The 26,959-nt window shown below is 42.9% G+C and overlaps 1 protein-coding gene across 2 annotated transcripts in view; it reads right to left on the minus strand.

The window, feature by feature from the left end:
* Nucleotides 1-15,231, minus strand: part of SLC35F1 (solute carrier family 35 member F1) — a 425,332-nt gene extending 410,101 nt beyond the window's left edge. Inside the window, exon 1 of one of the 2 annotated variants that reach the window (XM_086317142.1) lies at nt 14,545-15,231. In XM_086317142.1, the coding sequence (XP_086173268.1) occupies nt 14,545-14,708 (164 nt within the window). In that variant the 5' untranslated portion in view covers nt 14,709-15,231. The remainder of the gene's footprint in view (nt 1-14,544) is intronic. The other variant, XM_086317143.1, reaches the window with a different exon arrangement.
* Nucleotides 15,232-26,959: the final 11,728 nt, after the last annotated feature.

Genomic DNA, 26,959 nt, shown 5'->3' on the forward strand with positions numbered 1-26,959 from the left:
GGGAGACAGAAGCTTTCTGTGCTGACTTGTTCCACAGTTGTATTCACACATTCAGATATAGCTAGCTCATAGGTAATTCCACACTGAATATTTTTGTTTTCTTAAGTGATACCAATTCAGTGTGGTTCCTAAATAAAAAGCCAACACATTAAAAATAAACCATTCTCCTTGAACCAACTCTGAGACAAAAAAAAAAAAAGCATGGTAAGGAAAGTTGACAGCTATCTTCAAGAAGGAAACAAACTATTCCAAATGGAAAATTATTCTCTATCAATTTGTGTGTGTGTGTGTCAGAGAGAAACAGAGAAAGGTGGAAAGAGACAGACAAATGAATAGACAAAGATTCATTACAAATAATATCAAATATACATTATTCGGTGCTCAGTTGCTCAGTCATGTCTGATTCTTTGCAACCCATGGACTGTAGCCTGCCAGGCTCCTCTGTCCATGGGATTTTCCCAGGCAAGAGTACTGGAGCGGGCTGCCATTTCCTCCTCTAGGGGATCTTACCAACCCAGGGATCAAACCCATGTATTCTGCATTGGCAAGTGGATTCTTTACCACTGAGCCACCTGGGGATCCCACATTATTTGGGAAATAATATATATATACATACATAATAGATGGGGATTCTCACATGGCACTAGTGGTAAAAAACAAAACAAAACAAAACTGCCTGCCAGTGCAGGAGACATAAAGAAAGTCAGGCTTCAATGGCTGGGTCAGAAAGATCCCCTGGAGGAGGGCACAGCAACCCACTCCAGTATTCTTGCCTGGAGACTCCCATGGACAAGGAGCCTGGCAGGCTACAGTCCAAGGGATCGCAAAGAGTTGGACGTGACTGAAGCAACTTAACACAAACACACACAAATATATAAATAGATATTATATTTAAGTATTTACATATTCCCAGAAAGATTCAGAAATGAAAAGTGAGAGATAAAAGAGAAGGTCAAGGCACCATGGACTGAAGGCTTCATTTGTTGATCTTCTCTGGGAACTCATCTTCCAGAAACAGGAGCAAACTTAGGTGTGCTTTGGCTACCCGATCTCTCCATCAGTAGATGGGTCAGTACAAGTAAACACATGATCTTTGTAAATACTATGTCCTCCTATGCAAACTCAGCTTTAGGACAAGGTCCCTGATCCTACTCCTGACCCTTCCCCACTGGCCATCACTGAATGGAATAAGCAGAATGTGAAATTCATCCCAGCACTCACTGGCTGATGGTAGTTTGGATTTTCTTAGGTTGTGTGGTGTTTCAGACTTATTCCATAACTAGATGAAAACTGACCTGCACTATTTTCAAAGACAGATCACCACCTTCTAGACTGGCCTGAACGTTGCCACTCATCAAGCCCGGTGGCACTGGAGGGACAACAGTTCATTCTGTGATGCTGTAAAGGTCGTTCCTGGCTTCCCTGGTGGCTCAGATGATAAAGAATCCACCTGTAATGCAGTTCGATCTCTAGGTCAGCAAGATCCTCTGGAGAAGGGAATGGCAACCCACTCCAGTATTCTTGCCTGGAGAATCCCCACAGACAGAGGAGCTTGGCAGGTTACAGTCCATTGGGTTGCAAAGAGTCAGACATGGCTGAGCGACTAACACAAAGGTCTTTCCTAATTTTCTGACTCCACACACCCTGCAAGACAGTGCTCCCTCTTCCCATCCTCCACCCTCCCCACTTACGCGTCCCCCACCCCCAGCCTCCCTGCTTTCAATCCCTCACCTCACCCTGGGACCTTCCGCAGCCCCTCAGCACCCAGTCCCTTGGGAGCCGCGTGGAAGGCTATCTCTGGAGGAAAGGGCCCCTGTGTGAGGGCAGTGTTTCTCCTGCCTGCGGCAGGATCCAGATAAGGACAGAGCCTCCAGCCATCCGCGTGTCACAAAGAGCTCCTCTGATCTGCGGGCATCTGGGCTTCCCCTCATTAGCACATTAAAGCTGCTCTGTCCCTTCCCTCTGAGCCGCTCTGTCCGTCCCACTGCCGAGCTCTATGGAGCCTTTTAGGCGCACGCTCATTGTGAAATCTCCCTGGTTCAAGAGGCACTAACCCTTTCCTGAAGCCTGTCAAGACTCTCCTTAACAAACACAGGTACCTCCGAAGGAACCACCACTCTGAGAGGCGCAATCAGACGTCAGGACAGATGCCTTCTGCCAAGTCAGTCTTCCCCTAGAAGAACTTTTCTTAAAATAAAGCCAAAAGTGTTTTAAATCTATCTAGCTTTCAAAAAAAAGGAATACATTGAAGTAAACAGATTTTGCCTCATTCATGGATGGGCGGGTTCTACTTCAGACTCTCGACCAGGCTCGGGAGGAAAAACTCCGGAGCCAGCAGCGCCTGTGTCTCCAAGTCCTCCACGTGCGGGAGGGCGCCCATCAGCATTCATCCCAGGCTGGGACCGCGCGAGGCCACGAGAAGCCAGGTTCCCCATCCAATTTTGTGACCAAGATAACAGATGCATAGCGCTTGGCAGCTTTCCCAGCCCTCTCCCAGATGTTATTTCATTTAAAACTTCCCCAAATGCAATGGGAAATGGAGGGCTGGGATGACTTTAACCAGTTTACAAATGAGAATTTTGAGGCCACCCCCCCTCCACCGGAAAAAAAAAAAAAAAAAACCCACGAAGGTCAGTTCCCTGGGACAGAACATCTGACATTTCACATTCTGAAGGGGATGTCATCACTCCAGGGGCCCACAAAATCTCCAAGGGATGTTTAACCCCCTCTTCTCTCTCTCTCTCACACCCCACTCCCAAATATAAACGAGCCCCCAATCTTCCCCAGCTCCCCTAAATATGCCCTGCACTAATACCCTGACTTCTTCATAGCTGCATGTCACCAGGGCCCAGGCATCTGTCCTGCTGTCTGATCGCGCCTCTCAGAGTGATGGTTCCTCCGGAGGTACCTGTGTTTGTTTCCGAGTTAACCCTTTCCAAGACACACTCTAAACATCAGTAGGTTCTTCCCATCCATCACACTCCTCACCCCTTCCCCACCACAGATGTTAAATACGCACATAAAGCCTTAGATCCTACTCTGCGTCTCTTCTATGTCTCCTTTCTGACTCTCCGAAATGACTGCTTCCCACTTGCCTCTGTACAAACGCCCTATACCCTTCCTCACCATCCAGCACCTTCAGTCTGAATTGATACGGTGAGCTTGGAGTTCACAGAAAAAGAAAAGCCTCCATAGAGAGCCCATGGAAATTTGCTGTATGACTCAGGAAACCCAAACTGGGGCACTGTAACAACCTAGAGGGCTGGGAAAGGATGGGAGGTGGAAGGGAGGTTCAAGAGGGAGGAGACATAGGTACACCTATGGCTAATTCATGCTGATGGATGGCAGAAATCAAACCAGCATTGAAAACCAATTATCCTTCAAATAAAAATAAACTAATTAATTAAAACAACAACAAAGAAAAGCCACAAGACAGGAATCAGCTTTTATTCTCACCACCAAATCCACCCAAATATCTTCACTGATACCCATGCTCTACCTCTCCTCTCTTGGACCACGGAGTGTCCTGGCTTCTCCAAGCCTACCCCCTGCCCCGCACCTTGGCTCCTACCATCTCAGTCCTCCCAAGCCTTCCTCCTTCCTCCATCCCCCTCCTTCCTCCATGTTTCCCTCTCCACTGTATCATATCATCAGCACACAGACCTTTTGCATGATGTCTGCTATGAATAGACTCTTCATTTACTCGGCTCCTAGTCAGAGCAGAGCTCCTCAAAAGTTCTGTTTAGAAAACTCCACCTCACAATCCCTCCCCAAACCATGCCATCCAGACTTCCATTGGCACCACCAGCTGACGCTGTGCTTGTCTGGCCCCCGAGGTTCTCTCTGTTCCTACTCTGTGCCCCTCGGAGCCTGCAGCAGAGCCACACCAGTGGTCCTGTCACTCCTGCTGAGGCCCCGTGTAACCCTGACCTCCTTTCTGACACTCAGACCTAGAACCTGCTCTCTTTAACTTCAGAGTCCCTGAAAAGTAGCACTGTCCACTTGCAGCCTATTTCACAGAATTGGGGTGCTGCGCTGTACCCCTTCTCATCTTTAAATAGTTTCCCCATTCCAGGGGGTCCCTTTTAGGTGATTGGGTGGAGTCCTTGATACTTGATGCAACTATTCTCAGACCCAACCTGCTGCCTCCTCCTCACCAACTGGGATACACAGATTTCCAGGGCCATGACAAGCATCACCCTAAGATGCTATCCTGCCCCACGATCAGACATACTTCCAGAATCCAGACTCGATGTTGCTCCCTCTTGGATACTGGGCTGGAACCAGTGCTTCTCAAATGACCTACTACAGAATATCGGTTCCTTTTTTCAATTCACTGAAGACAATTCTTTTGGGAAGTGCAGTTCAAAAAATCGACTGGTAGAAAAATAAAATGGCAAAAATAAAAAAATGAAAATACATGACTCAGTATTTTAATATTAGAAGAAAAGACATAAAAGTAATCTGTCAAGCTGCTATAGATATTTCAAAATGCATACTCCTGATCTGTGTCCTCATTTGGTTACACAAATTACACAGTCTGGTTACATAGTCTGTGAATCAGCACAGGTCCACAGACCACACTCTGAGTAGCTGGCTGTGGCCCTCACGCTGATTCTCTAGTTCAGGGTAACACTAGGTCTCTTCTGCCCCAGTGAGCAGATGCTTTCCTGGTAGCAACTTTATAACCTTTCAACAAACAAGTATTAAACACTCACTATGTTGCAGGCACTGTTGAGTACTTTCGCAAGAATAATCTGATCTAATTTTCCTCTCTGAAGTGTGACCCTGGTCCACACTTCAAATCACAGCACTTCTGTCTCCATCCCATTTAGACTGCTATCTCCACTTCTCCAAATGGCTACAGTAGACACCTAACTGATCCCCCAAACCCTAGCCCATCCCCTGTCCCTCTATCCTACAGATTTTACCCAGAATATCATATTCAGGCGAATATCATATTCAGGCACATATTGGATTAAGTCCTTTCTCTATTCAAGAATCGAGAAAATGAAGGCTAACTCCTATAGAAGTGTATAAAGATTTCCATTGTCTGACTCCATCCTACAATTCTAGACTTACTTTACTGCCTTTTTACCTATACATAATATTGTCAAACTGAACACTTAATCCTCCTCCAACCTCTTTACTCTCTATTTGGTTCATCCTTTCTATCAACTCCCTTCTTGCACAAGTTCCTATCTTACCCATCTGCTATGATCAAATGTTTCCTCCTCCTCCTAAGTCCTCCTAAGTCGCTTCAGTCGTGTCCGACTCTGTGTGACCCCATAGACGGCAGCCCACCAGGCTCCCCCGTCCCTGGGATTCTCCAGGCAAGAACACTGGAGTGGGTTGCCATTTCCTTCTCCAATGCATGAAAGTGAAAAGTGAAAGTGAAGTCACTCAGTCATGTCCGACTCCCAGCAACCCCATGGACTGCAGCCTACCAGGCTCCCCCCTCCATGGGATTTTCCAGGCAAGAGTACTGGAGTGGGGTGCCATTGCCTTCTGTTCCCCCAAAATTTCGGTGTTAAAGCTCAACTCCCTGGTATGATGGTATTTGGAGGTGGAACCTTCAGGAGGTAATCAGATTTAGATGAGGTCACGAGGGTGAAGTCCCCATGATGAAATTAGCATCCTTATAAGAGAAAGGATCTCTCTCTCCTTTTCTCTCTCTCTCCCCCTCCACCATATGTGGATACAAGAAGACAGTTGTCTGCAAGTCAAGAAGGCCCTCACCAGACACACAATATGCCAGCACTTTGATCTCAGACATTTCAGCCTCCAAGAACTGTAAGAAATAAACGTCTGTGTTTAAACTACCCAGTCTATGATATTTTGTTATATCCCCCCAACCTTAGACACCATCTTTCCATGCCAAGACAAATGTCAAGCCTGAAGCCTCCTGCCCTGTCTCCAGCCTACTCTCTCCTTTCTCTGTAGTCTTGTAAAAGCACTTAGTTGCATGACCATAAAGATTGGTTTCCATATCTATAAAAAAGATGATTTTGAGAATAACATGTAAAATTTCATAATATAAAATGTATGCTTTATAATGTAAAAATTTAAGAACTTGAGCCACTATCTACATGCTCATTAACACTCTCATAGATTACACCAAATTCTATAGTAAAGCAATCTAGTACTTCCAACTCATCCTCATGTTTTTGTCATATTTTACCTTTCTCTTACCTTACAATGCATGAACATGTGCCCAAGCTCCCTCAAAGCTGTGTATGCACTGTCAGAATGTTATTATTTCTAGGAAACTCTATTTTCTTGTGTTATAATGGCAATGACCTGGATAGGTTTGCCCTGAAATGGCAGGATGAGATCCAAGTCTCTTCTCCTTTTCCTTCTAACACTTTGAAAGTAGATGAACATTAAGGCCTGTCTTTTTTTTTTTTTTTCCTGTCTTTTTTTTTCTCTTTTAAGTCGTAAGTGAAACAAATTTTATTGTATTCATCAAGAAAGATCTGCCTCTGACTCTTTGTATACTTCAAGTAATTTTATTATGGGTTCAGTCTCCCTTTTGAGTAGTTTTCCTACAGGAAAAACAGCTAAATTACGGGACTTTTGAAAAACAATCTCTGTTCGATCAGCTTGAAAAATCTAATTATTTTTAGAAAAGATGTATGTTGTCTTTATTTCTACTTTACTTGAATTGTCCACTTGATGGATAATATTGGAAGGCTAATAACAGAAACTAGAGCAATGCACTCAGGAGCCCACTTCAGTCCACACCTGTCTGGTTCATCACTGTGATCCAGCAGTACTCAATATATAGTAAGCATTTAATAGAGACTCATTAAATAAATGACTGATTAAATGAATGAAGGGATGGATGAGAAAAAAGAGAATGCAATGAAGCATTTGTTTACACAATGGATCAGAACCTTATACTAACTCTAAGCCAGGAATTATTAGGAATTGGAGCCCTACCACTCTTAAATCTGAATATAATTAGCATGATTTGGCTTTTAACCTCCTTTAAATGCATTTTCAGCTGTACTAATTTTCCTTAATTAATTTGTTTAAAATGGCAGGAATTGATGGTTCATAATATCAGAACTTGCAAAATGGTATGTAAGGTACTTTTTAATCATCACAGTTACAAAGGTAAATTTTCCTGAGATAGTGTTCAAAATTTAAATACAATAGAAAACAGTATTTTTAAAATTTTAGTAATAGTATATTTAAATCACGTTCATGTGGCCACTGATTGAGACATGTTATTTTTCAAAGAAAACATTTTCTAAGACACTGATTTTAGTGTTTTGCTTGCCATTTCCTGGGAAATTTCTTCTCAACTTTTGTGCATTCAGCTAGTACCTGTATAAAACAGAGTAAGTTCAATATGGATCACATACAGGACAACTTATTTCTATGATTCTAGCATCTAGACATTTGGAAGCATACAATTAAGCATTAAACATAAAAATTCAGATTACAGATTACAATCATTCACTCTCAACAGCAGTACCTATGCCAAGTTTCCCAGTTAGATTTTGAGGTCCTTCAAGCTAAGAATAATGTTTTGCTATGTATGTGTCCCCCAGAAAATGCCCCAACACACAGCAAGTGATTAAGGACAAATAAATGTACATATAATTAACAGAGTGAGAAGGCAATGAATGGAATGGAAGAAAATATTTGCAAATCATATATTTGATAATGGGTTAATGAATGATGCTAACACTAAAACTCCAGTACTTTGGCCACCTCATGCGAAGAGTTGATGGAGAAGAGACTGGAAAAGACTCTGATGCTGGGAGAGATTGGGGGCAGGAGGAAAAGGGGACGACAGAGGATGAGATGGCTGGATGGCATCACCGATTCGATGGACGTGGGTTTGAGTGAACTCCGGGAGTTGGGAGGCCTGGCGTGCTGCGATTCATGGGGTCACAAAGAGTCGGACATGACTGAGAGACTGAACTAACGAACTAACTAATATCCAGAATATATAAAGAAGTCCTACAACTCAACAGCAACAACAAAATCCAATTTAAAAATGAGCAAAGTACTTGAATAGACATTATGACAAACACAGACAGTGTGCTAAAAAGCAAAAATATCACTTGGCTGACAAAGGTCCATATAGTCAAGGTTATGGTCTTTCCAGTAGTCATGTGTGGATGTGAGAGCTGAAGAAGGCAGAGCGTCGAAGAATTGATGCTTTTGAATTGTGATGCTGGAGAAGACCCTTGAGAGTCCCTTGGAAAGCAAGGAGCTCAAACTAGTCAATCTTAAAAGAAATCAGCCCCAATACTCTTTGGAAGGATTGATGCCGAAGGTGAAGATCTAATATTTTGTCCACCTGATGCAAACGGCTGACTCATTGGAGAAGACCTTGATGCTGAGTAAGACTGAAGGCAGACACAGAAGAGGGTGATGAAGAATGAGATGCTTGGATGGCATCATCGATTCAATGGACATGAACTTGGGCAAACTCTAGGACATAGTGAGGGACAGGGAAGCCTGGTGCGGGGCAGTCCATGGGGTCACAAAGAGTCGGACATGACTTGGCAACTGAACAACAATCTGAACAGATATTTCTTCAAAGATACACAAATAGCCAACAAGTTTATGAAAAGAAGCTCAACATCAGTGATTATTACGGAAAATCAAAACACAGTGAGGTATCACTTCACACCGATTAGGATGGCCACTATCAAAAACAAACACACACACAGTGTTGGCAGGATATGCAGACACTGGAAAATGCAAAATGGTATGGAGGTTTCTCAAAATGTTAAAAAAATAAAAACAGAAATTTAGCAATTCAACTCCTGGGTATATAGCCTAAGTTCTTGAAAAAAGGATTTTGAGGAGACATTTGCACATTCATTTTCACAGCAGCTTTATTCACAACAGCCAAGAATAGAAGCAACCTAAATGTCCCTCAACAAGTGAATTTAAAAAGTGTGATATAGACAAATATAGAGATAGATACATAGACATTATTTAGCCTTAGGAAATCCTGCCTCTTGTGATAATGTGGATGAACCTTGAGACCATTATGCTAAATAAAATAAGCCAGTCACAAAATACAAACACTGCATGATTCCATTTATATGAGGTATCTATCAATAAAACAACCAAACTCTTAGAAACAGAAAGTAGAATGGCGGTTGCCAGGGTCAGTGGGGAAGGGAAAAGAGGAGCTATTGTTTAACAGATGCAGATTTTCAGTTTTGCAAGGAGAAAAAATTCTAGAGATCAGCTGCATAATAATACCCATCAGCTAGGACTGCTGTACTGTACACTTAAAAGTGGTTAAGATGGTCAATTTTATGTCAAGTGATTTTGGCCCTTGACATAAATGAGTGTGTACTTATAGATGCTTAAGCCATAGTCAAGAAATACACCAAATAGTATGGGGTATTTTTCCAGGTGTTTATTGGAGTTTGACTTCCTAAGTACACATTTTTAGAAACATAATCAAGAATTAATGTGCTTGAACAAGGTACAGTGAATGCTCACTGGCCTGAACTCGAATGAGAAAGCTAAACTAAAACTTGGTGGTAGTACTTCTGCATGCTGCATGCTGCTTTTATGAGAAATGGCAATTAAATAAGCCATTAATTAAATAAAGCCACAATTAAGCCAAATAAGCTTTTGCATTAAGTAACTTAGAACTATATGGGCAGTCGAGTCAATTTGCTATATCATCTACATCTATAGCAGTGTACAGTAAAAACGGACATCTCTTATTATATTCCTGTGACACTGAAAGATCTTGAGTAAAAGGTCACAGAAAAATTACATGAAGATAGGTCCATTTCCTTCCACATTACTTCCTTGGAATTGCACCGTCTTCATCCAGGGTAAACCAAAATTCCTCTAATATGAACATTCATTTTTCCAAGCTCTGTGCAAAAAAAAAAATACACTGATCCTTTATTTTTATAATATTGTCCTTTAGTTAAAAATAAATGTGTCCTTCAGACATCTTGTGTTTACTACTGATCTCAGAAATGTCTGTTTTTAATCACACCATCCTGTTCCACTTGGAATACTTTGTATCAATTATCCTCATTACTGGTTGGTCTTCCCCTTTCATTCTGCAGCTTGAGGAGGAACCTCTCTATCAATTTTTTAACAAAAACCATTTGATAAATAAGGATCACCTAAGAGATAATAGATGTCTTCATCAACTGTACTTAACAGGACAAGCATAACCCTGTTCTTGGCAGGCACTCCGTTGGTTCACCATGTTCTCTCCACTTTATTTAATAACCCGGAAAAGCTATATATACATACTGTTCCATCACATACGGTAACTCCCCATGTGGATGTCAATTCTATGTAGGCTTGCTAGCAACTCTTGCACGTATCCTTTAATGCTCTTCATAATTCAGAAAGGTTTCACATATTTGAAAATTAATGAAATATATCAAAATGTAACTTAGAAACCAGTTAAGTTAGTTTTAAATCAGATGAATGGATAACCCAGAGTCACACTCATGATTCCATTCTAATGATTAAACATCCCCACCACAAGACTCAAAAAGGCAGGAACCCCCTTGAGACAACCCAATTCATCTCTTATTGGAGAGAAAATGGGTCAAAACTGGAAAGTCATGGTGATTATTATTAAGATCTGAAAATAATATTCAAGTGGGGAAAGATAAAACCACACACATGCAAAACATAAAACAAGCCATCACTCATTTTTCACAAACATTTTATTAAGAAATAATTTTAGAGGAGAAAATCTTCAGATACTACATAGGTCAGTATCTACTCTTATGATTCTAAGAAATCTACTAGTATCAACAGTTTCTGTGTGAGGGTCATCAATTGTTGCCCTTCAAGTACTTTCTTTTTTGTCATACCTTGCTTGCCTGTAGCAGGGTAATAAATGTTATTCCACAGTCAGGAAACAAGTGAAGAGGAGTTTGCCATAATTTTTTTCTTCTTTGAACCAAGATATTATTCTAAGTCTTTGGGAATTAAAGAAGTAACAATTATATCAGCATCTAAATCATTTGGTATTTTTTGCACTGACAGAAGCAATTTTTATTAGGACAGAGGAGAAGCACGTGACATATCCCATTAATTGGTTTAAAAAAATTATCTAGCACCTCCTCTTTCACCAAAATCATGGATACTATTATATTCTACTCTAATGTTTCACAGGGAGTAGTCAACCAGTGGGGGCTTCCCTGGTGGCTCAGATGGTAAAGAATCCGCCTGCAATGGGGGATACCTGGGTTTGATCCCTGGCTTGGGAAATCCCCTGGAGGAGGGTATGGCAACCCACCCCAGTATTCTTGCCTGGAGAATTCCATGGACAGAGGAGCCTGGCAGGCTACAGTCCATGGGGTCACAAAGAGTCAGACATGACTCAGCAATTAAGCACAACACAGCACAGCAGTCAATCAGTAAAGCCACCCATTTGTCATATATGAAAGGTAACAATCCAACTCTACGAGCCTTTAATGAAAGGGGAAAAGGATTTGGAGCTACACTGTGAAGATAAAATGGTGCAGGACAATGCAAGGCAGATTGCATTAAGGTAACACTGCATTTTCCTTCTAAGATTCTTGAGAGCAAGTACCTTTAATTATTAATTGGTACTTCTCTCTTTACCTGTCCCTAGGTAGACAGGATATAGGTAACATATGTGTTTGCATTTCCTCCTCTGGGTTAGCAGGTAGCTATTATTACAGGCTGTGACCAGTGGCAGCCAGTTCACCAGGCTTGCGATGCTCACACTTTGACCTTCCTCATCCTAGAACATCATCCTCAGTCTCTCGGCACCACCTCTCTGGCCCAATGGGATGCTCAGAGAGAGTAACGGGGTGCAGTGCCCCTCTCAGTCACTGAAGACACTCAACTCAGCTCACAGCAATAGAACGCTGCCAGCAGTACATCTCCATGCCAGAAGTTAGAGGGATATTTTTCATATTGGCTCCAAGCTTCCAGATTTGCAGCCTCACTTTCTGCTAGCAGCTAAGCTGCTGCAGGCCAGGGTTAGATGAAAGGAAACAAAGTCCAGAAGACAATTAGTTGATAGGGCAAGACAAGTGAAGGAAATACAAATATTAAGGAAAGAAGAAGAGGAAAAGAAGAAGAAAAAGGAGGGGAAAGTGATCTTTAGCTTATAGAAAAATGAAAGGATACTTGTGATATGGCACCCCATGGGCCAGCCTTAAAGCCATTACTGGGTTAGTCCAACACACCTCGAGGATTCAAACTAGAGGGGAGCCATACTGAAGTGCTGGCATAGAATCTCAAAAATTCCACTCCCCACTCCATGCTCTTTTATTTAGAGCTCAACCATTCAGCAGTTACAACTAGTGCTATCTCCTGTTGCCATAACCATGGAGCAAAAGTCAGGCCCATCAGCATGCTAATGAAATTAATCCACCAAGATTTTTATACCTATACTGATTTTTTTTTTTTTTTTAGTCTCCTTACCAAAGGCACTCCTTCTCAAAAGAAACATTTTCTTATCCTTTAAGGATAAGGAAAGACCATTATTTAATGCCAAATAGTACACGGAAAATTTTGCAAAACTTTGAAAGACAACCAAATGTTTCAGTTGAAGTCTAGAGGCTATAATCCTAGGGTTCCATTCACAGATGTACGAGCCACGGAATGTCATGGACTCAACCTTTCAGTCTAAGTTCCTCCTCTATAAAACTCATGTCATAGATCACTGAAAGCTAATAAAACACATTTCCCCCACAATGTCCCATGACTTCAATTCACTTGCTTACGATGTTCCCACCACCCTCCCTTAGATAACAGAATTCTGCTGAACAACGAATTCATGTAAAGCTTTATACTTTCCCAAGTCTTTTCTTCTGTATTACCCCATCTATTGCTCAAAACTATGATAAGAGAGGTAAGACAAGTATAAAACACATTTTATAAGTGACAAAACCAGGGACCAAGATAAACAGCTCTGCCCCAAGCCACATGGCAAGTCAGCGGCAGAGGAATGATGACACACCAGGTCCCCTCAGGTCCTGCCTCAGTGATCTTGCTATTCTGGACTCTAAGATTCATGAAATACCATGAACTAACCTGCACAGAATCAATAATAACTTATAATCAAGCAAAGATAAATGAACTGTAGCACCAAGTTTTTCCCCCAGTTTGATGAGGGAAATTAATAATTAACATATTCTGCATAAAATTTTAAACATCCAATGCCAAGGCATTTATGATTCAAAAAAAAATCACAGATATTCATAAAGACTAGGAAGCCCACCTAATATGTACTGAGCCAGCATCTTCTTGATTTATTCTGCTCATTATCTTTTAAATGCAGTATTTTGGAAGGTGTTATCCTAAGCTACCAATCAGGAAAGTAAAGACTTGAGTTTCTATCACCATCTCTTGTCTCATTTCAGAGTGAATTTCTTCTCCTTTGATAATAAATGGAAACACACAGAAGTGCCCACAAGCTAATCCCTAAGTCTTCACAAGGGATTCTTGAATGGTTTGGGATTTCATATAACTAAATTACACGATACTCGGAAAATATGGAGCTTTTTAGGTTTCTATTTCTGTACATATTTTGTGTTCCCCCCTAGCGCTTCCAGCCCCAAAGGACTCGAGGTGAATCCCTTGTGGGACTCTCAGCTACCCACAATAGCGCCCTACAAAAACCTGTATGAACAGAGCAACCTTCTGAGTTATTCCCAACAGATGCATGGGAAGGCACACAGGTACCCAAATAAAAAACATATAAAATCAGTCCTCTATTTGAATTTTAAGGGTCAGTTCTTCAATCGTGTCAAGTTACTTTAATAGAAAAACTCCCTTTCGCATCACAGCCGACCCAGGGGCGCCAGAGGGGCCCCATTTCACATCAACCCGGGTTTTCATCCTGAACGCCTCATCCTTGCTCCATCCACTGCGCAGATTCCAGCACTGGAGCCGGCCGCCAGCGTTCGCTTCCTCTGGGTTGCAACACTCGGAGCCTCCTTCCTCACCCCTTTTCCGCAACATTTGTGCACTTTGCCTGGGTCTGACCCAGGCCTCTAATCTCCCCTTCCCCGCTCCGGGCCAGGAAGAGTCGGAGCAGCAACTGGAGCACTCGGCGGCAGAAGTGGGTCCCCTCGACTGCCCACGGGGGCTGCTGCCGCCGTGACCCCAGCTCCCAGCGAGGGGGTGCGAGACCTCCCGGCGGACGCGAGGCCGGCGACTTCCACGCCATCCCCGCAGCCCCGCGCCTTCCCGGCCACCCCCGGCTCCTCTCTCTGCCCCGGAGCGCAAAGCTGGGGCCCGGGTGGCAAAGAGAATTGAGGCGACACGCGTATGCGAGGGTATGAGCGCGGACAACCGCAACCCGGCAGGCACAACCCCGCCTCTCCCCGAACTCCCGCCTCGGACCAGCCGGCGCCCGGGCGCTCCGCGGCTCCCCGCTCCGGGACAAAGCTGCCGCGCGGCCTCGCTGCCAGCGCGGGGCGCGTCGTCGTCCGCCCTCCCCCGTCTCCCCGCCGCGACTCCGTCCGTCCCAAAGGGCCTCGGGGCCGCCCGGGAGACGGAGGGGGTCCCCTGCCCGGCGCCCCCGCCGCCGCTCACCTGTTCAGCACTTTGCGGATCCTCTGGCGCACGCCGGCCCGGGAGGAGGCGGACAGGCTTCCGCCGCCGCTGCCCTCGGCCGGCAGGTTCTCGATGGTGGTCACCACATGGTTCGGCGGGGCCGGCGGCGGCGGCTGGTGCGGCTGCGGCTCTGGGGGGATCATCGCGGCGGAGGCGGCGGCGCGGCGGCGATCAGAACGCGGCCGGGCGCATCGCGCGCCGGCTCCGGGCCCGGGAACGCGCGGAGGACCCGGCCGGGCGACCGCGGCCCGGGGAGGCGGTGCTGCCGGCCAACCAGCGAGGCGGGGGACGCCCCCGCGGCTACGGCCGCCGCCGCCGCCGCCGCCCAGCCCGCGGCTCACTCCTCTCCAGTCCTAGGGCGCGCACCCTCGCTCTGCCGCCGCCGCCGCCTCCCGCCCCGGCGCTTCCCCAGCTGCGTCCCCCAAGTCGCGGCACGCCCCGCGAAGTGGCCGTGGAGGGTGTCGCGCGGGGGCGCCGAGCGGCCGGTCAGCTCAGGAGATCCCCGCGGAGAGAGAGGATGGGGCTCCGGCCTCGCCTTTTCTCCCGGTGCCCAGGTCGGCTCGGGGCGAGCGGCGACAGTGGTGCTGGCGCCGCCTCAGTCAGTTCCCCGGCTCGCTCGGAAAGCTGCCGTCTGTGTCTCTCGGAGTGAGAGACTGAGAGTGAACCGGGAGAGCCGGGCGGGGGCGCAGCGGAGGCGGGGAAGAGGGGCCGGGCGGGGCACGCGCGCTCTGTTCTCGCCAGAGGGCGCTCCCGAGGTGCCTGGATGCCCCTGTGCTCCCGGTCCCCATCCACCCGAGGCACCACCCGAGGCGCCGATTGTTGGGTTTTTTTTTTTTTTTTTTTAATTATTTCGTTTGGGCTGGGAAGGGGAGGAGGAGCAGGGAGGGTGGGGAGCAGGTTCCCGGCCTGTGAGGTTAAGAATAGATCCTCCTCTTTAGTTGGCGGGGAATCCCCGCTCCTGCCGAGACGCCCCAGAAACTAGCACCACCTTCCCGGGACAGCGACAGGATGCTGAGAAGCATGCCGCCCAGATTACAAACCCAAACTCGAGTGGATATCCTAAACAATACACCTACAGTCACCATAATGGGCCTGGAGGAGAAACAACGTCTTACGATCATTCTGGGAACTGGAAAAAAGCCTAGCGGACCAACTCAGCGTCTCGGTTTCATAGCGCCGTGAGAGAAATGTAGGCGGATTTGAGTTCCCTTCGTGCCTCTGAAACTTATTAGCAGAGACTCCCTAAGCCATTTACTTGAATTCTGAGACACAGACTCCTTTGGGCAACGAGGCTACTTTGTGTCTCTCTCCCCGTGGAGCTGTAAGAGTTAAATGAGGGGAAGCACCCAGCAGGGGACCCTGACAACTTCTTTGGTGGTGGGTTGTGGTGCTCTATCTTGGATCGCCACTCTCCAAGGGAGAACCTGTGTACTGGCTCAGAAATCTTACATCTGCATACCATATTGCCTCCAAAGGAAACTGATTCACTGTCCCAAGCATCTCTTAGACCTCTTGATCCAAACCCCAGTTAATAGTAGACTCCTTAAGAAAGAGATTTTTCAGATTTTTCACATTTTACTTTATCTAGATTCCCTGGATAGAGATTCTACAGTGAAAAATGATACACATTAATTTTTTTTTCCACTTCATGCAGTATTTAGAATTATTGGCCCTAGATAGACCCAGGTTCGATCCTTGGGTTAGGAAGATCCCCTGGAGAAGGGAATGTCTACCCAATCCGGTATTCTTGCCTAGAGAATCCCATGGAGAGAGGAACCTGGCAGGCTACAGTCTATGGGGTTGCAGAGTGGGACAGGACTGAGCAACTAACACTCACTTTTCATATCTATGGAGACATATGCTGATACCACCACTGCCAAATGCACTGGAAACCAGCAAAAAAAAAAAATATTGGTGATAGGATTTGCCACAGAAAAGGGGTTCTGGAGAAAGCAACACTCAAGAAAGTAATGAATTAGAGTTCCATACTGAGTGAAGTCAGACAGAGAAGGCGAAATATTGTATGACATCCTTTATATGTGGAATGAAAAAAAATGATACAAATGTCTACGTACACAACAGACTCACAGACCTTGAAAATGAGATTATGGTTGGGAGGAGTAGGGGGGAAGGGATAGTTAGGGAGTTTGGGATGAACATGTACACACTGCTATATTTAAAATGGATAACCAACAAGGACCCACTGTATAGCACGTGGAACTCTGCTCAATGTTATGTGACAGCCTGTATGGGAAAGGAGTTTGGGGAAGAATGGATACATGTTTATGTATGGCTGAGTCCCTTTGCTGTTTACCTGAAACTATCATAGCATTGTTTGCTAATCAGTTATACCCCAATACAAAATAAATAGTTTAAAAGTTAAAAAGTTAATTTTTTTTTTAAAAGGAGTTAACTATCTGATTAACAGAGGGGAAATGGAAGAGAAGAGGATAAAAAGATGAGATTCTTTTTTTTTGTTGTTGTTAAAATGTAAGTTTCCATTCCTTTAACAATATTGGGAGCCCTTTTTAAAAACCATGGAACATTTGAGGAAACAGTCATCTAAAAAAGCTCTCCAATCTACATTTCAATTTATGTAACTTCCAGTTCCCACCTGAAATATCCCTAAGGTCTTTTTCTACCAAAATTAACTCATTAACAAATTTAACTCATTAACTCATTTCCCATTTTAAAATGAACACACTGTCACATTCTTTCTCAACAGCCTTTCATTCTCAGATTTTTTCCACCTCGGACACTCTGAAGAATTGTTACAAATAGGACCAGGGTTTGTAATCTCATGGGCATTAAGATTCTAATAGTTCATAATGAGTTTGGCCTTGGAAGACCCACCAAGTGTAGGAGACGTGAACAAAATGCACTTCAGCTGAAACAGGCAGCAAATCGTGGCTGGAGTCTCTGCATTAAAACAACATTTATGGTCATTTCAGGTGTCTGCCTAGAATGACTGGTTGCTTTCGTGCCCTCTTCCTTCACATTTGGCTTGCTTCCCTTTGACTATTTTTGGCCCATCACAACTCAGTGCTGTGTCTGCACTCTAATGTCAGCGTTTGTGCCTGGTCATTCCCCTCAAGAGACCGCTGAATGCAAATGATCTAAATCTCCAGCGAGTCTGAAAGGGAGAAAACCAAGATGGGAGGGAGCAGAATGAGAGATGTAGGATTTCAGTCTCGCTATAAAGACCCCAAAGAAGCCTCCAGCCTTGTGTTTTTATTATTCTTTATGGTAAAGGGGATACAACGTGAGCTCCCCTTCTTATCCTCCAATTCTGCATTTCATAAGCATCTCTTAAAAAGGAGCTGAATTGCATTTGAGAGACAGAAACAGGTACCAAAAGCGCAAAGGTCAAGTGGTGTGTCTAAATGGAATTAAACAGAAAAGATGTGGGAAGGCCTATTTCCCTTTTCCCTGCTGCCTCCTTGGCCTCAAAATCTATCCTCTGAGCTGTAAACAAACAGAAGAGGAATGAGGTCTGTTGGCTGGGGATGTATGTAGTTTTTCAGGTCATACTTGATTGCTCAGTTTACCTCTCTGGCCAGTTGTGGTTAGTGGCACATCACTATTGCAAAATTTTCATTCCCTTCTTCACTTACATCTTCTGAGCCTCACTTAAGACACTCACACTTCTGTTGTTGTTTAGTCACTAAGTCGTGTCTGATTCTTTTGTGACCCCATAGACTGTAGCCCCCAGGCTCCTCTGTCCATGGGTTTTCCCAGGCAAAAATACTGAAGTGGATTGCTATTTCCTTCGCCAGGGAATCTTCCTGACCTAGCGATTGAACCCACGTGTCTTATATTGGCAGGCAGATTCTTTACCACCGAGCCACCAGGCAAGCCCACATACTAGCACTGCTGAATTCCTTTAGGAAGCACAAGTTGACTCTCAGCTACACCTTCTCTAACATTGCTGATTTTGAACACACTTCCACTCATGTAAGAAAGAGTAGAATTTTGTCTGTGACTCAGACCTCAGAATCACCAGGCATTTTGACCCATCTGTTTAGCATAGACCACACTTTTGTGTTTATCAGACAAAAACTTCAAAGTCATGCTCCAAAAGTAACCGATGATTCTCCCCAAATTGTTCAACAGTTGTCTGAAATTGCTTGTGCTGCTGCAAATGCCCAGTGCCCATCTACTTTCCTTGTGCTGTTACGTCACTCTTCTCTTTCTCTCCTAAATCTGGTTGAATCTACTCAACACATGCTACTAAACACATGGTATCTCGAATGATAGAGCTTCAGAGTTTCATTCACATAACTGAATTCATGCAGGAGAGAAGAAAGTAAACTGGTGGAAAATTTGTGGAGAGGGTAAAGGGAAAAGAATGGGTAGATCTTAACAGCAAGTAAAAAATAAAAATTTTTAAATGGTACTTAAGAACTCCAGTGATAACCAAGAGTTGTTCAGGCAGGAGGTGAAATGTAATCATAGTTCATTAATTGTCTAAACTCCAAATAGTGTTTGCTAAGCCATAACAGTGCAAACACTGCCTCTTGATCTAGTTAAATTTATAACTAAATCTGATTGATGAGAGGATGGAATGATGCATATGTATATTTATGGACAGGAAAACAGAAAGCTAAACCCACAGCTTCCATAGTGATAAATCAATCAATAAGAGAATCAACTAGGACAGTGGAAAGTGATTGCTTTTGGTGAAGGGAAAAAATGGTGAAAGGGAAAAAACCAAGGTTTTTGCTTAACAAACCTTGTGGGATTGAATCTCGAAACTATGTGTACTATGACTAACCCATGTTGATGTGTGGCAGAAACCAACACAACAGTATAATTACCCTTCAATTAAAAATAGGATAAAAGGAAATGAACAATGTGCAGATATAAATTTGACAAAAATAAACATTTTTTTCTAAAAAAAAAAAAAGTGGGGGGAAATGCAGAGGTATAACCCTGACATTGTTTTTCCTCCACTGAATTCTTGGAGTTGTCAACACACCTGCCTGAGCAAATGCAGCTATCAGGGGAAAGAAGGGGTCTCTACCAAGAGCGGCAACAATTTCTTAGTTAAGCTAACAAATAATCATCACAGTAAATCTGTAGGCAGATTCATTAATTTGCTAATTGTGCTTCCATTCTCCAGAGAGATCTATCCTTTCCTCATTGATAAACCTTCAATTTCCCAATAGATTAATTCAGCTACAATTCAACAGTTTCTTGTCTGTAAGGTTGACGTAACATGATAGAATATTAATAAATGGTGAGACATCATTTTCTAGTTAATATCCTTTGACAGCAAAGTGGGGAAGGTAAGAAGATGGTAAACATTTTTTTTTCACTTGGCAAATCAGAAGTTAAACATGGTTTAGTTTATTCATTCAATTGGATACAGTAGATTTGTCCTTACCCTTTAAGGTTATGAACATGAGTGAGTTGTTAAAGTCAATGGAAATAAGTTATCTCGTATCAGATATTTTTCAACATTAAGTTGTCAAATAGTGAAAAGGCAAATAGCCTACCTCCAACTCAATAAAAACTTTTCTTTTATCTATAAATTCTTTTTTTATTTTTAAACCATTTCTACTTATTTTTCCCCATAAATACAAAAGCCCATTTGTGATATTTTTGTTTACTCAGAAACCCAAGTGAGCTCCTAATTTTGTATTTAACTCCAGTTTTTTATTTTGTGACTCACAGTGGAGCCTACCATATTCTCTACTTGGAAATAAACTTTACAGAGGCCCAAAACCCTACTAAAGATCAATTTTTCTCCAGGATAATTTAGTTAGGGCTGACTTTGCAAGGTCATGAGACTCTATGAGCACCAGTTACTTGTGTATTGATTCAGTCCTAAAAGAATGTCTCTGTCACCCAGCACTGGGGTGTATTCAGCTCAGAGACAACAACAAACAGCATCAGTGTTCTATGTGGAACCAGTGTAAAGCTCACAGGTTTCTGTGGGATCTCAAAGTATGAGTGTTATCTAGTCTCAGAAGCCAGCTAGTACTCCAAGATCAGTGCTGTCCTGACAGCAACTGGTCCTACCGTCCTGTTAGAACATATCCAACTGCTAGTAGCTGAAACCCTTGATTCAAACTGGCTCCCACAACAGGAAATGTATTGGATAGTACAATGTTCTCATTATACAAGAGTTGGGCAGGAGCCAGAATCAGTGAATACAACGTCTCCAAGATATTACCATAGAACTAGATTCTATCCATCTTTCTCTACCAGCCTCAGTGAGTTGTTTCTGCCCTTAACTTGGTTCCTTCAGTGTTGCCAGAGACTGCATTTCTGGGTGTCAGATCCAAATATACCAACATCCAGAAAAGAAAGGAGCCATGTCTTCCAGAAACCCTTAAGCAGATCTCTCCTACATGTTATTGACCATGACTAGGCCACCTACCAGTCCTAGACTATTAAGGCAAAAAGAGTGATATGACCATGATTGGTTAAGACTAAATATCTAGGATTAAAGTTCATTTGGAAATCAAACACAAAAGCCACTAGCTTTACCTCGGACACTCTTTCTCCAGCTATTTTACTCTTTGACTTCCCAACCAAACTTTTTTGGTGTATTCTCTGAGAAGAAACATTATTCTAGCATTCCTTCTCAGTTACATTATCTATCAATCGTCTCTTCTCCCTCCTATGTGTGACATCTTCCTTGTCCTGCAGATATTCAAACATACTTAAGCCTCTTCAATCTTAAAAAAGTTACCTTCTCTAGATTCCTCATCACCCTCCCATTTCTCATCATCCCCTCAAAGCCAAACTGTTGAACTCATTGATTCATTACCCCAGCTTTCTCACTTTTCCTTCACTCCTTAATCAGTCTGGCTTCTGTCTAGTAACTTCACATAAAAACTTTCACTGAGATTATCAATGATTTCCATGTTGTAAAACTCAGCACAGGTTTTAGTCCTCACCTTAGCCTTTTATGATACTAATTCTTTATGTATAAAATTAGACTTCCCAGTGAATCCCATCATTACACACATGTTCCTGGTTTAATTCTAGCCTAGTAGCTCCTTTCTAGTCTCTTCTATAAACTCATTCTCCCATACCCAGCCATCAAATGTCAGAATTCCTCAAGTCTCAGTCTCTAGACTTCTTCCTTGAGGTTACTTACAAAATCACAAGCTTTCTGAGTTATAAGCCATCCCCCACACAATGATAGCCATATATCTTAAAATAATTTGGTAACTGGTTGCTCCACAACCTCTCCTTAGGCAGTCTCATATGTTTTTATGGCTTCAATTATCATCGATAGGAAATGACTTTCAAATCATTTTGACATGATTTTTCAGAATAAAGTCCTTCTCCAGAGCTTCTGACTACTATAGATTACTGCCTACTATCTTTACTTTTTGATCCCACAAACATCTCGAACCCAAAATACTAAACTGAATTCCATATCTTTCTCCTGAAATACCTTCACGAATTCAGTGAATGGCTGTGATATTGTGATTTATAAGAAATACATTTTTTATATATTTGGTCTTCATGGCTCACAATTCCTAAAATTCTTGGAATTTCATGAGTGTTATTGTTGTTCTCTTTACTGTGACCTTATAACCACTTCTGAACCTGAATTCTTCTGTCAGTGAAAAATGTAATAATTATGTCTGCAGTAAAGAGTAAAGTAAATGAGACAGCACATAGGAATTAGTGGCTACAAACATAGAAAATAGTAATAAATACATGTGAAACATATGGAAAGTCTTTCTCCATTCATAGCGTGGTTTTCTAATGACATGTAAAGCTGAGATCAGTTTCCCAATCTGCGAGTCTGCCACTTCCCACATGACAACCTCCACCTTCATGGTAATCAATAAACCAACAGCCATCAGATGTCACCTCTGCACCAGACACCAGAGTGTCCATGTGGTCTGTAGGCTTCCCACATTCAAAGAGCTTAAATCTAAATGAATACAGAAGCACTTTAAGATCTGGGTAGCCTTTCTCTTCTCCAGGGGATCTTCCCAACCCAGGGATCAAGCCCAGGTCTCTCGCATTGCAGACGGATTCTCTACCAGCTGAGCCAGAAGGGAAGCCCAAGAGCAGTCATCAATGAGGAAATCATGGCTGCCATCAGTAAGGCTCCAGACAAGCTCTGAAAGTCAAGTCAAGGCCACCACCATCACTGGAAATAATGGTCCGACAGCAAACAGAGAGCCTCAATGCAGCAGGCAGATTTGACAACATACCACAGAAACTCTTAACACCTTCTTGTGGACTAGAAGGATTTGAAATGGAGATAGGGGAACCAGAGTTCCAATACTGACAATGGTCAAAGGCAAAGCTGGAAACTATGCCTCTGAATTAGAGAATCACATTATCAAATTTTGAAATGTATGAATACTAGTAATAGTTGGACTCATACTTGAGTATATGTCATATTTGGTAAAAAGCCCTTAAAAACACTTGAAATATAACTTGTATATGAATAATTCTTGGACCTTTTAGTTTCAGTTCTAACATGATCTCTCCAAATTTCCACAAAAATATTTATAAAGTACCATAAAGGGATATGTAGATTTCTGAGGCTGCAACCCGAAAACAATACTCAGTTGATGCTCAGATTTGAGAGGCATTTCCTCTAAGTGTACAACAGATCAAACTAACTATACAGAGGAGCCGTATGATACCCACATGATAATAGGGAGTGAGACAACTTTACTACTCCCCACTGTTTAATCACTGGGTCAGAAAAACATCAGTCGGAAAACCTGGCAACTTCCCATCTGCCCTGTAAGTGATGCCTCTTGAGAAGTCAATCTCTTCTCCACCTCACTCTCCCTCAGAAGCTCTTTCTATTGTGACTCAGGGATAGTTACTCCCAGAAAACAACCAGGCACAGAGAAGGAAGGGATACAGAGCTTGATATATGTGGACGATCAGTTCTCATAAAGTCCTAAGGTAAGGGTGTCAGGTATTGCTGAGGACAGCCTGCATGGGGATTGCAGTTCTTGCGTATGTGATTGACTCAGAGTGTTAGAAAGTCAGAAGACAAAGTAAGGAGAAGACTCATGTCTGTTCAACAGAGCTGCAGTAGAAGAAAGCCCATTAAACATCTGAAAAGGGATTGGAATGGAGTATTATCCAACTGTGTCTGAGGAAGTGCTCAAGAGCAGAGTTGAGCCAGGGATAACTGACAAACTCTGTAGTTGAAGATAACGAATTTAGATGGGCTTCCCTTGTGGCTCAGCTGGTAAAGAATCCACCTGCCATGTGGGAGACCTGGGTTTGATCCCTGGGTTGGGAAGATCCCCTGGAGAAGGGAAAGGCTACACACTCCATTATCCTGGCCTGGAGAATTCCTGGAGAAGTCCATGGGATTGCAAAGAGTTGGACTGAGCCACTTTCACTTTCACTTTCTTCTTCTTAAAAGATAAGGGCTTAAAAAAAAACAAAAAACCATCCAATTCTCAGTTGGGATTATTAACTTCAAGCGACAGAAATCAAATCTATCTTAAGAAAAATTGAAGAGTCACTGCAAAAAAAGAAAAAAGAGTCACTGCAGGAATAGAGGAGAGGGGATATTTTTCATTCGTTCCTTTATTCATCCATTCAATGAGCCTTGATTAAACCTCTAGTATGTATCATATACATACACACACACCACATATATATACTTAGTATATGTTATATACATTGTATAGACTAAATATATATACACTTAGTAATAAGTTACATGTGTATACACATAAGTGTACATATATTCAGTATATACAATGTATATAACATATACAGTATATAAAGATATACTACACTATCACTATACTATACTATATACATATAGATATGTATACATATAAGTATGTATATGTATATGTGTGTGTGTACATATTTGTTATAATTCTAGACAGACTTACCCAGACCTCAGAAAACATGCTACTGAGGAAGGTGATGAGTCCTGGGGAAAAATTACTTCATCGTTATAGCACAAAGTTTCTGAAAGATGGATTCACATGGCAAAGATTTAAAGAGTGTTCTAATGGGGCATCTCAGACTTAAGAATGGTTAGCAGTATCACTAACTCGTCCTTTTTTCCCCATTATACTATACAAAAAGTCATATTTAGTGTAGTTTTAAACATTTTCCTATTTACAACATCTTTTTCTTTAGTCTTGCCAAATCCCAATAGGATCAGATAACATAGAGGAAGTGTGGAGTAGTGAGGCACTGGCGGATCAGTCTTCACTTTGGTTCCAGGGAGAAGGAGTAACATTCTCTGAAACAGACTGTGTCCAGGAGTGTCATAAAGTGACTAGAAGCAAGGTGAGTAGTGGTCCATGGTATAAGTGGGAGTAACAGGGGCTTCATACGACACGGAGGAGAACTGCTAGGTGGAAAACTCAAGAGGACTTAAAGGCTTTCTTCATTTCACAATATACACCAGACCCAGGTTTTTTCTCCAGGGGCACTTTTGGCAAATAGATGGGACAGTTTTTCCTTTTAAAAGACCATCCTACTTTCTGCAGGGTGTTTAACATCCCTGCTACTGTTCACTAGATACCATAACTGAGCATGCTGCTGCTGCTGCTGCTAGGTCATAACTGAGCATGCTGCTACTGCTAAGTCACTTCAGTCATGTCCAACTCTGTGCGACCCCATAGACGGCAGCCCACCAGGCTCCCCCGTCCATGGGATTCTCCAGGCAAGAATACTGGAGTGGGTTGCCATTTCCTTCTCCAATGCATGAAAGTGAAAAGTGAAAGTGAAGTCGTTCAGTCGTGTCCGACTCTTAGTGACCCCATGGACTGCAGCCTACCAGGCTCCTCCATCCATGGGATTTTCCAGGCAAGAGTACTAGAGTGGGGTGCCATTGCCTTCTCTGTAACTGAGCATAGATCTATTGAAATACCTCACTCCCAGTCACCACTTACTTCACAAAAGACTTCTATATAACAAGCTTTCTCCCCTCTGGGGTTTCACCAGTATCAAAGAGTCTGATCATCTTGTCAAAGTGCCAAGTTCCTATGTTACCATTGTTTACTTGCCAAGAACATCTAGAAAACGTAGATAAGCCAATGATCAGTTACCTAACTAAGTGACAGGGGGAGGACCACTTCATTAGAGCAGTCAAATCAGTACTATTACTGTAGAGAAGATAGGCAGGATCCCGTTGGGGGAGGGCAATTGTAATTGCTAATATCATCATTTTTTAAATAATTGGGATATTTTTAAGAGGGAAAAGTCAAATCTTTTCAAATGGATTTTTTTTCAAGTACTAAATACCTGTTGATTGACAAAAGAGCTGCCTAATGAGATGGTTATGGAAACGTGCTCAGTGTCGATAGCAGTCAGTTGGCGGGACATGTTAAGGGAAAGAGGAGTGGGGAGGATGAAAAGAAAATGAAGAGGTGTAATATTCCTCCAATAATCTAACTGTTTCATCTTATTTCACATAGACACACACACACACACACATACACACACTCCACATCTTTTTCTCCCCACCAGGAGTAAAAAAAATTCTGCTTTTAGAACTTCCAGAAAGAAATGGGTAAAAGAGAGAGGTAGACCTTTAACGCTATAGAACCACCGCTCTATTAGGTTATGTTATGTTAGTTTTCTTTTTCCTCAGAAATAGCAATGAAAAATGTTCCCACTGTCCTCTTGAAAAGGCTTTTTGTTCAGCGAAGCCCAACTGGGCTTACAGGATTAATCAAAGGATCATATGGCTACTTCTTTTCTTAGAGAAAACACACGTGTTTGGGCAAACCAAAAGAAGGCAACTAGTCAAACAGAATAATGGAAATGCTTTGCTCCTTTATTTTGAAGGACATTTCATTCTGTGTCTGCAGAACGACACTAAAGCAGGTGCCTGTGCGAGGCCCCAGTAGCGTGTGTACAACCTGCCCTGTGCACCAAGATGCTGCCGGCTCAGCAGCATCTCAGGTACTGCACATGGACCCACTGGAGGGGAAACCCCACAGGGAAAGTGATCCTTTCCCGATGGTGACTACTGTGGGCATGAATCCTATTTTCTGATAAGCTGCCATAAACATTTCTGAAAGCAGGTGCTGCTGTTGCTGCTGTTAAGTTGCTTCAGTCATGCCCAACCCTTAGCGACCCTATGGACTGCAGCCCACCAGGCTCCTCCGTCCATGGGATTTTCCAGGCAAGAGTACTGGAGTGGGTTGCAATTTCCTTCTCTGAAAGCAGGTGAGAGGTAATCAAAACGGAAAAGAGCTTACTGTTAGAATAGAGAGCAGTTGTACAGCATAAGGGTTTGCTCTTTCTGGAAAAGATGTGGAAAAAAAACAGTAAATTGCTGCAGGCATGAAAACAGATGTGAAGGTTCTGTTTTCTCAATATTAGACCCATGGACCTAAGTCACCTTAGTCTCAAAGTAAAGAGAACCACTGGAATTCCAAGACACTCCAGAGATAATTTAATATATTTA

Source organism: Bos grunniens, chromosome 9 (assembly GCF_055505025.1).
Source record: "Bos grunniens cultivar Pamir isolate PY7600 chromosome 9, Bosgru_T2T1.0, whole genome shotgun sequence".
Taxonomy (NCBI): domain Eukaryota; kingdom Metazoa; phylum Chordata; class Mammalia; order Artiodactyla; family Bovidae; genus Bos; species Bos grunniens.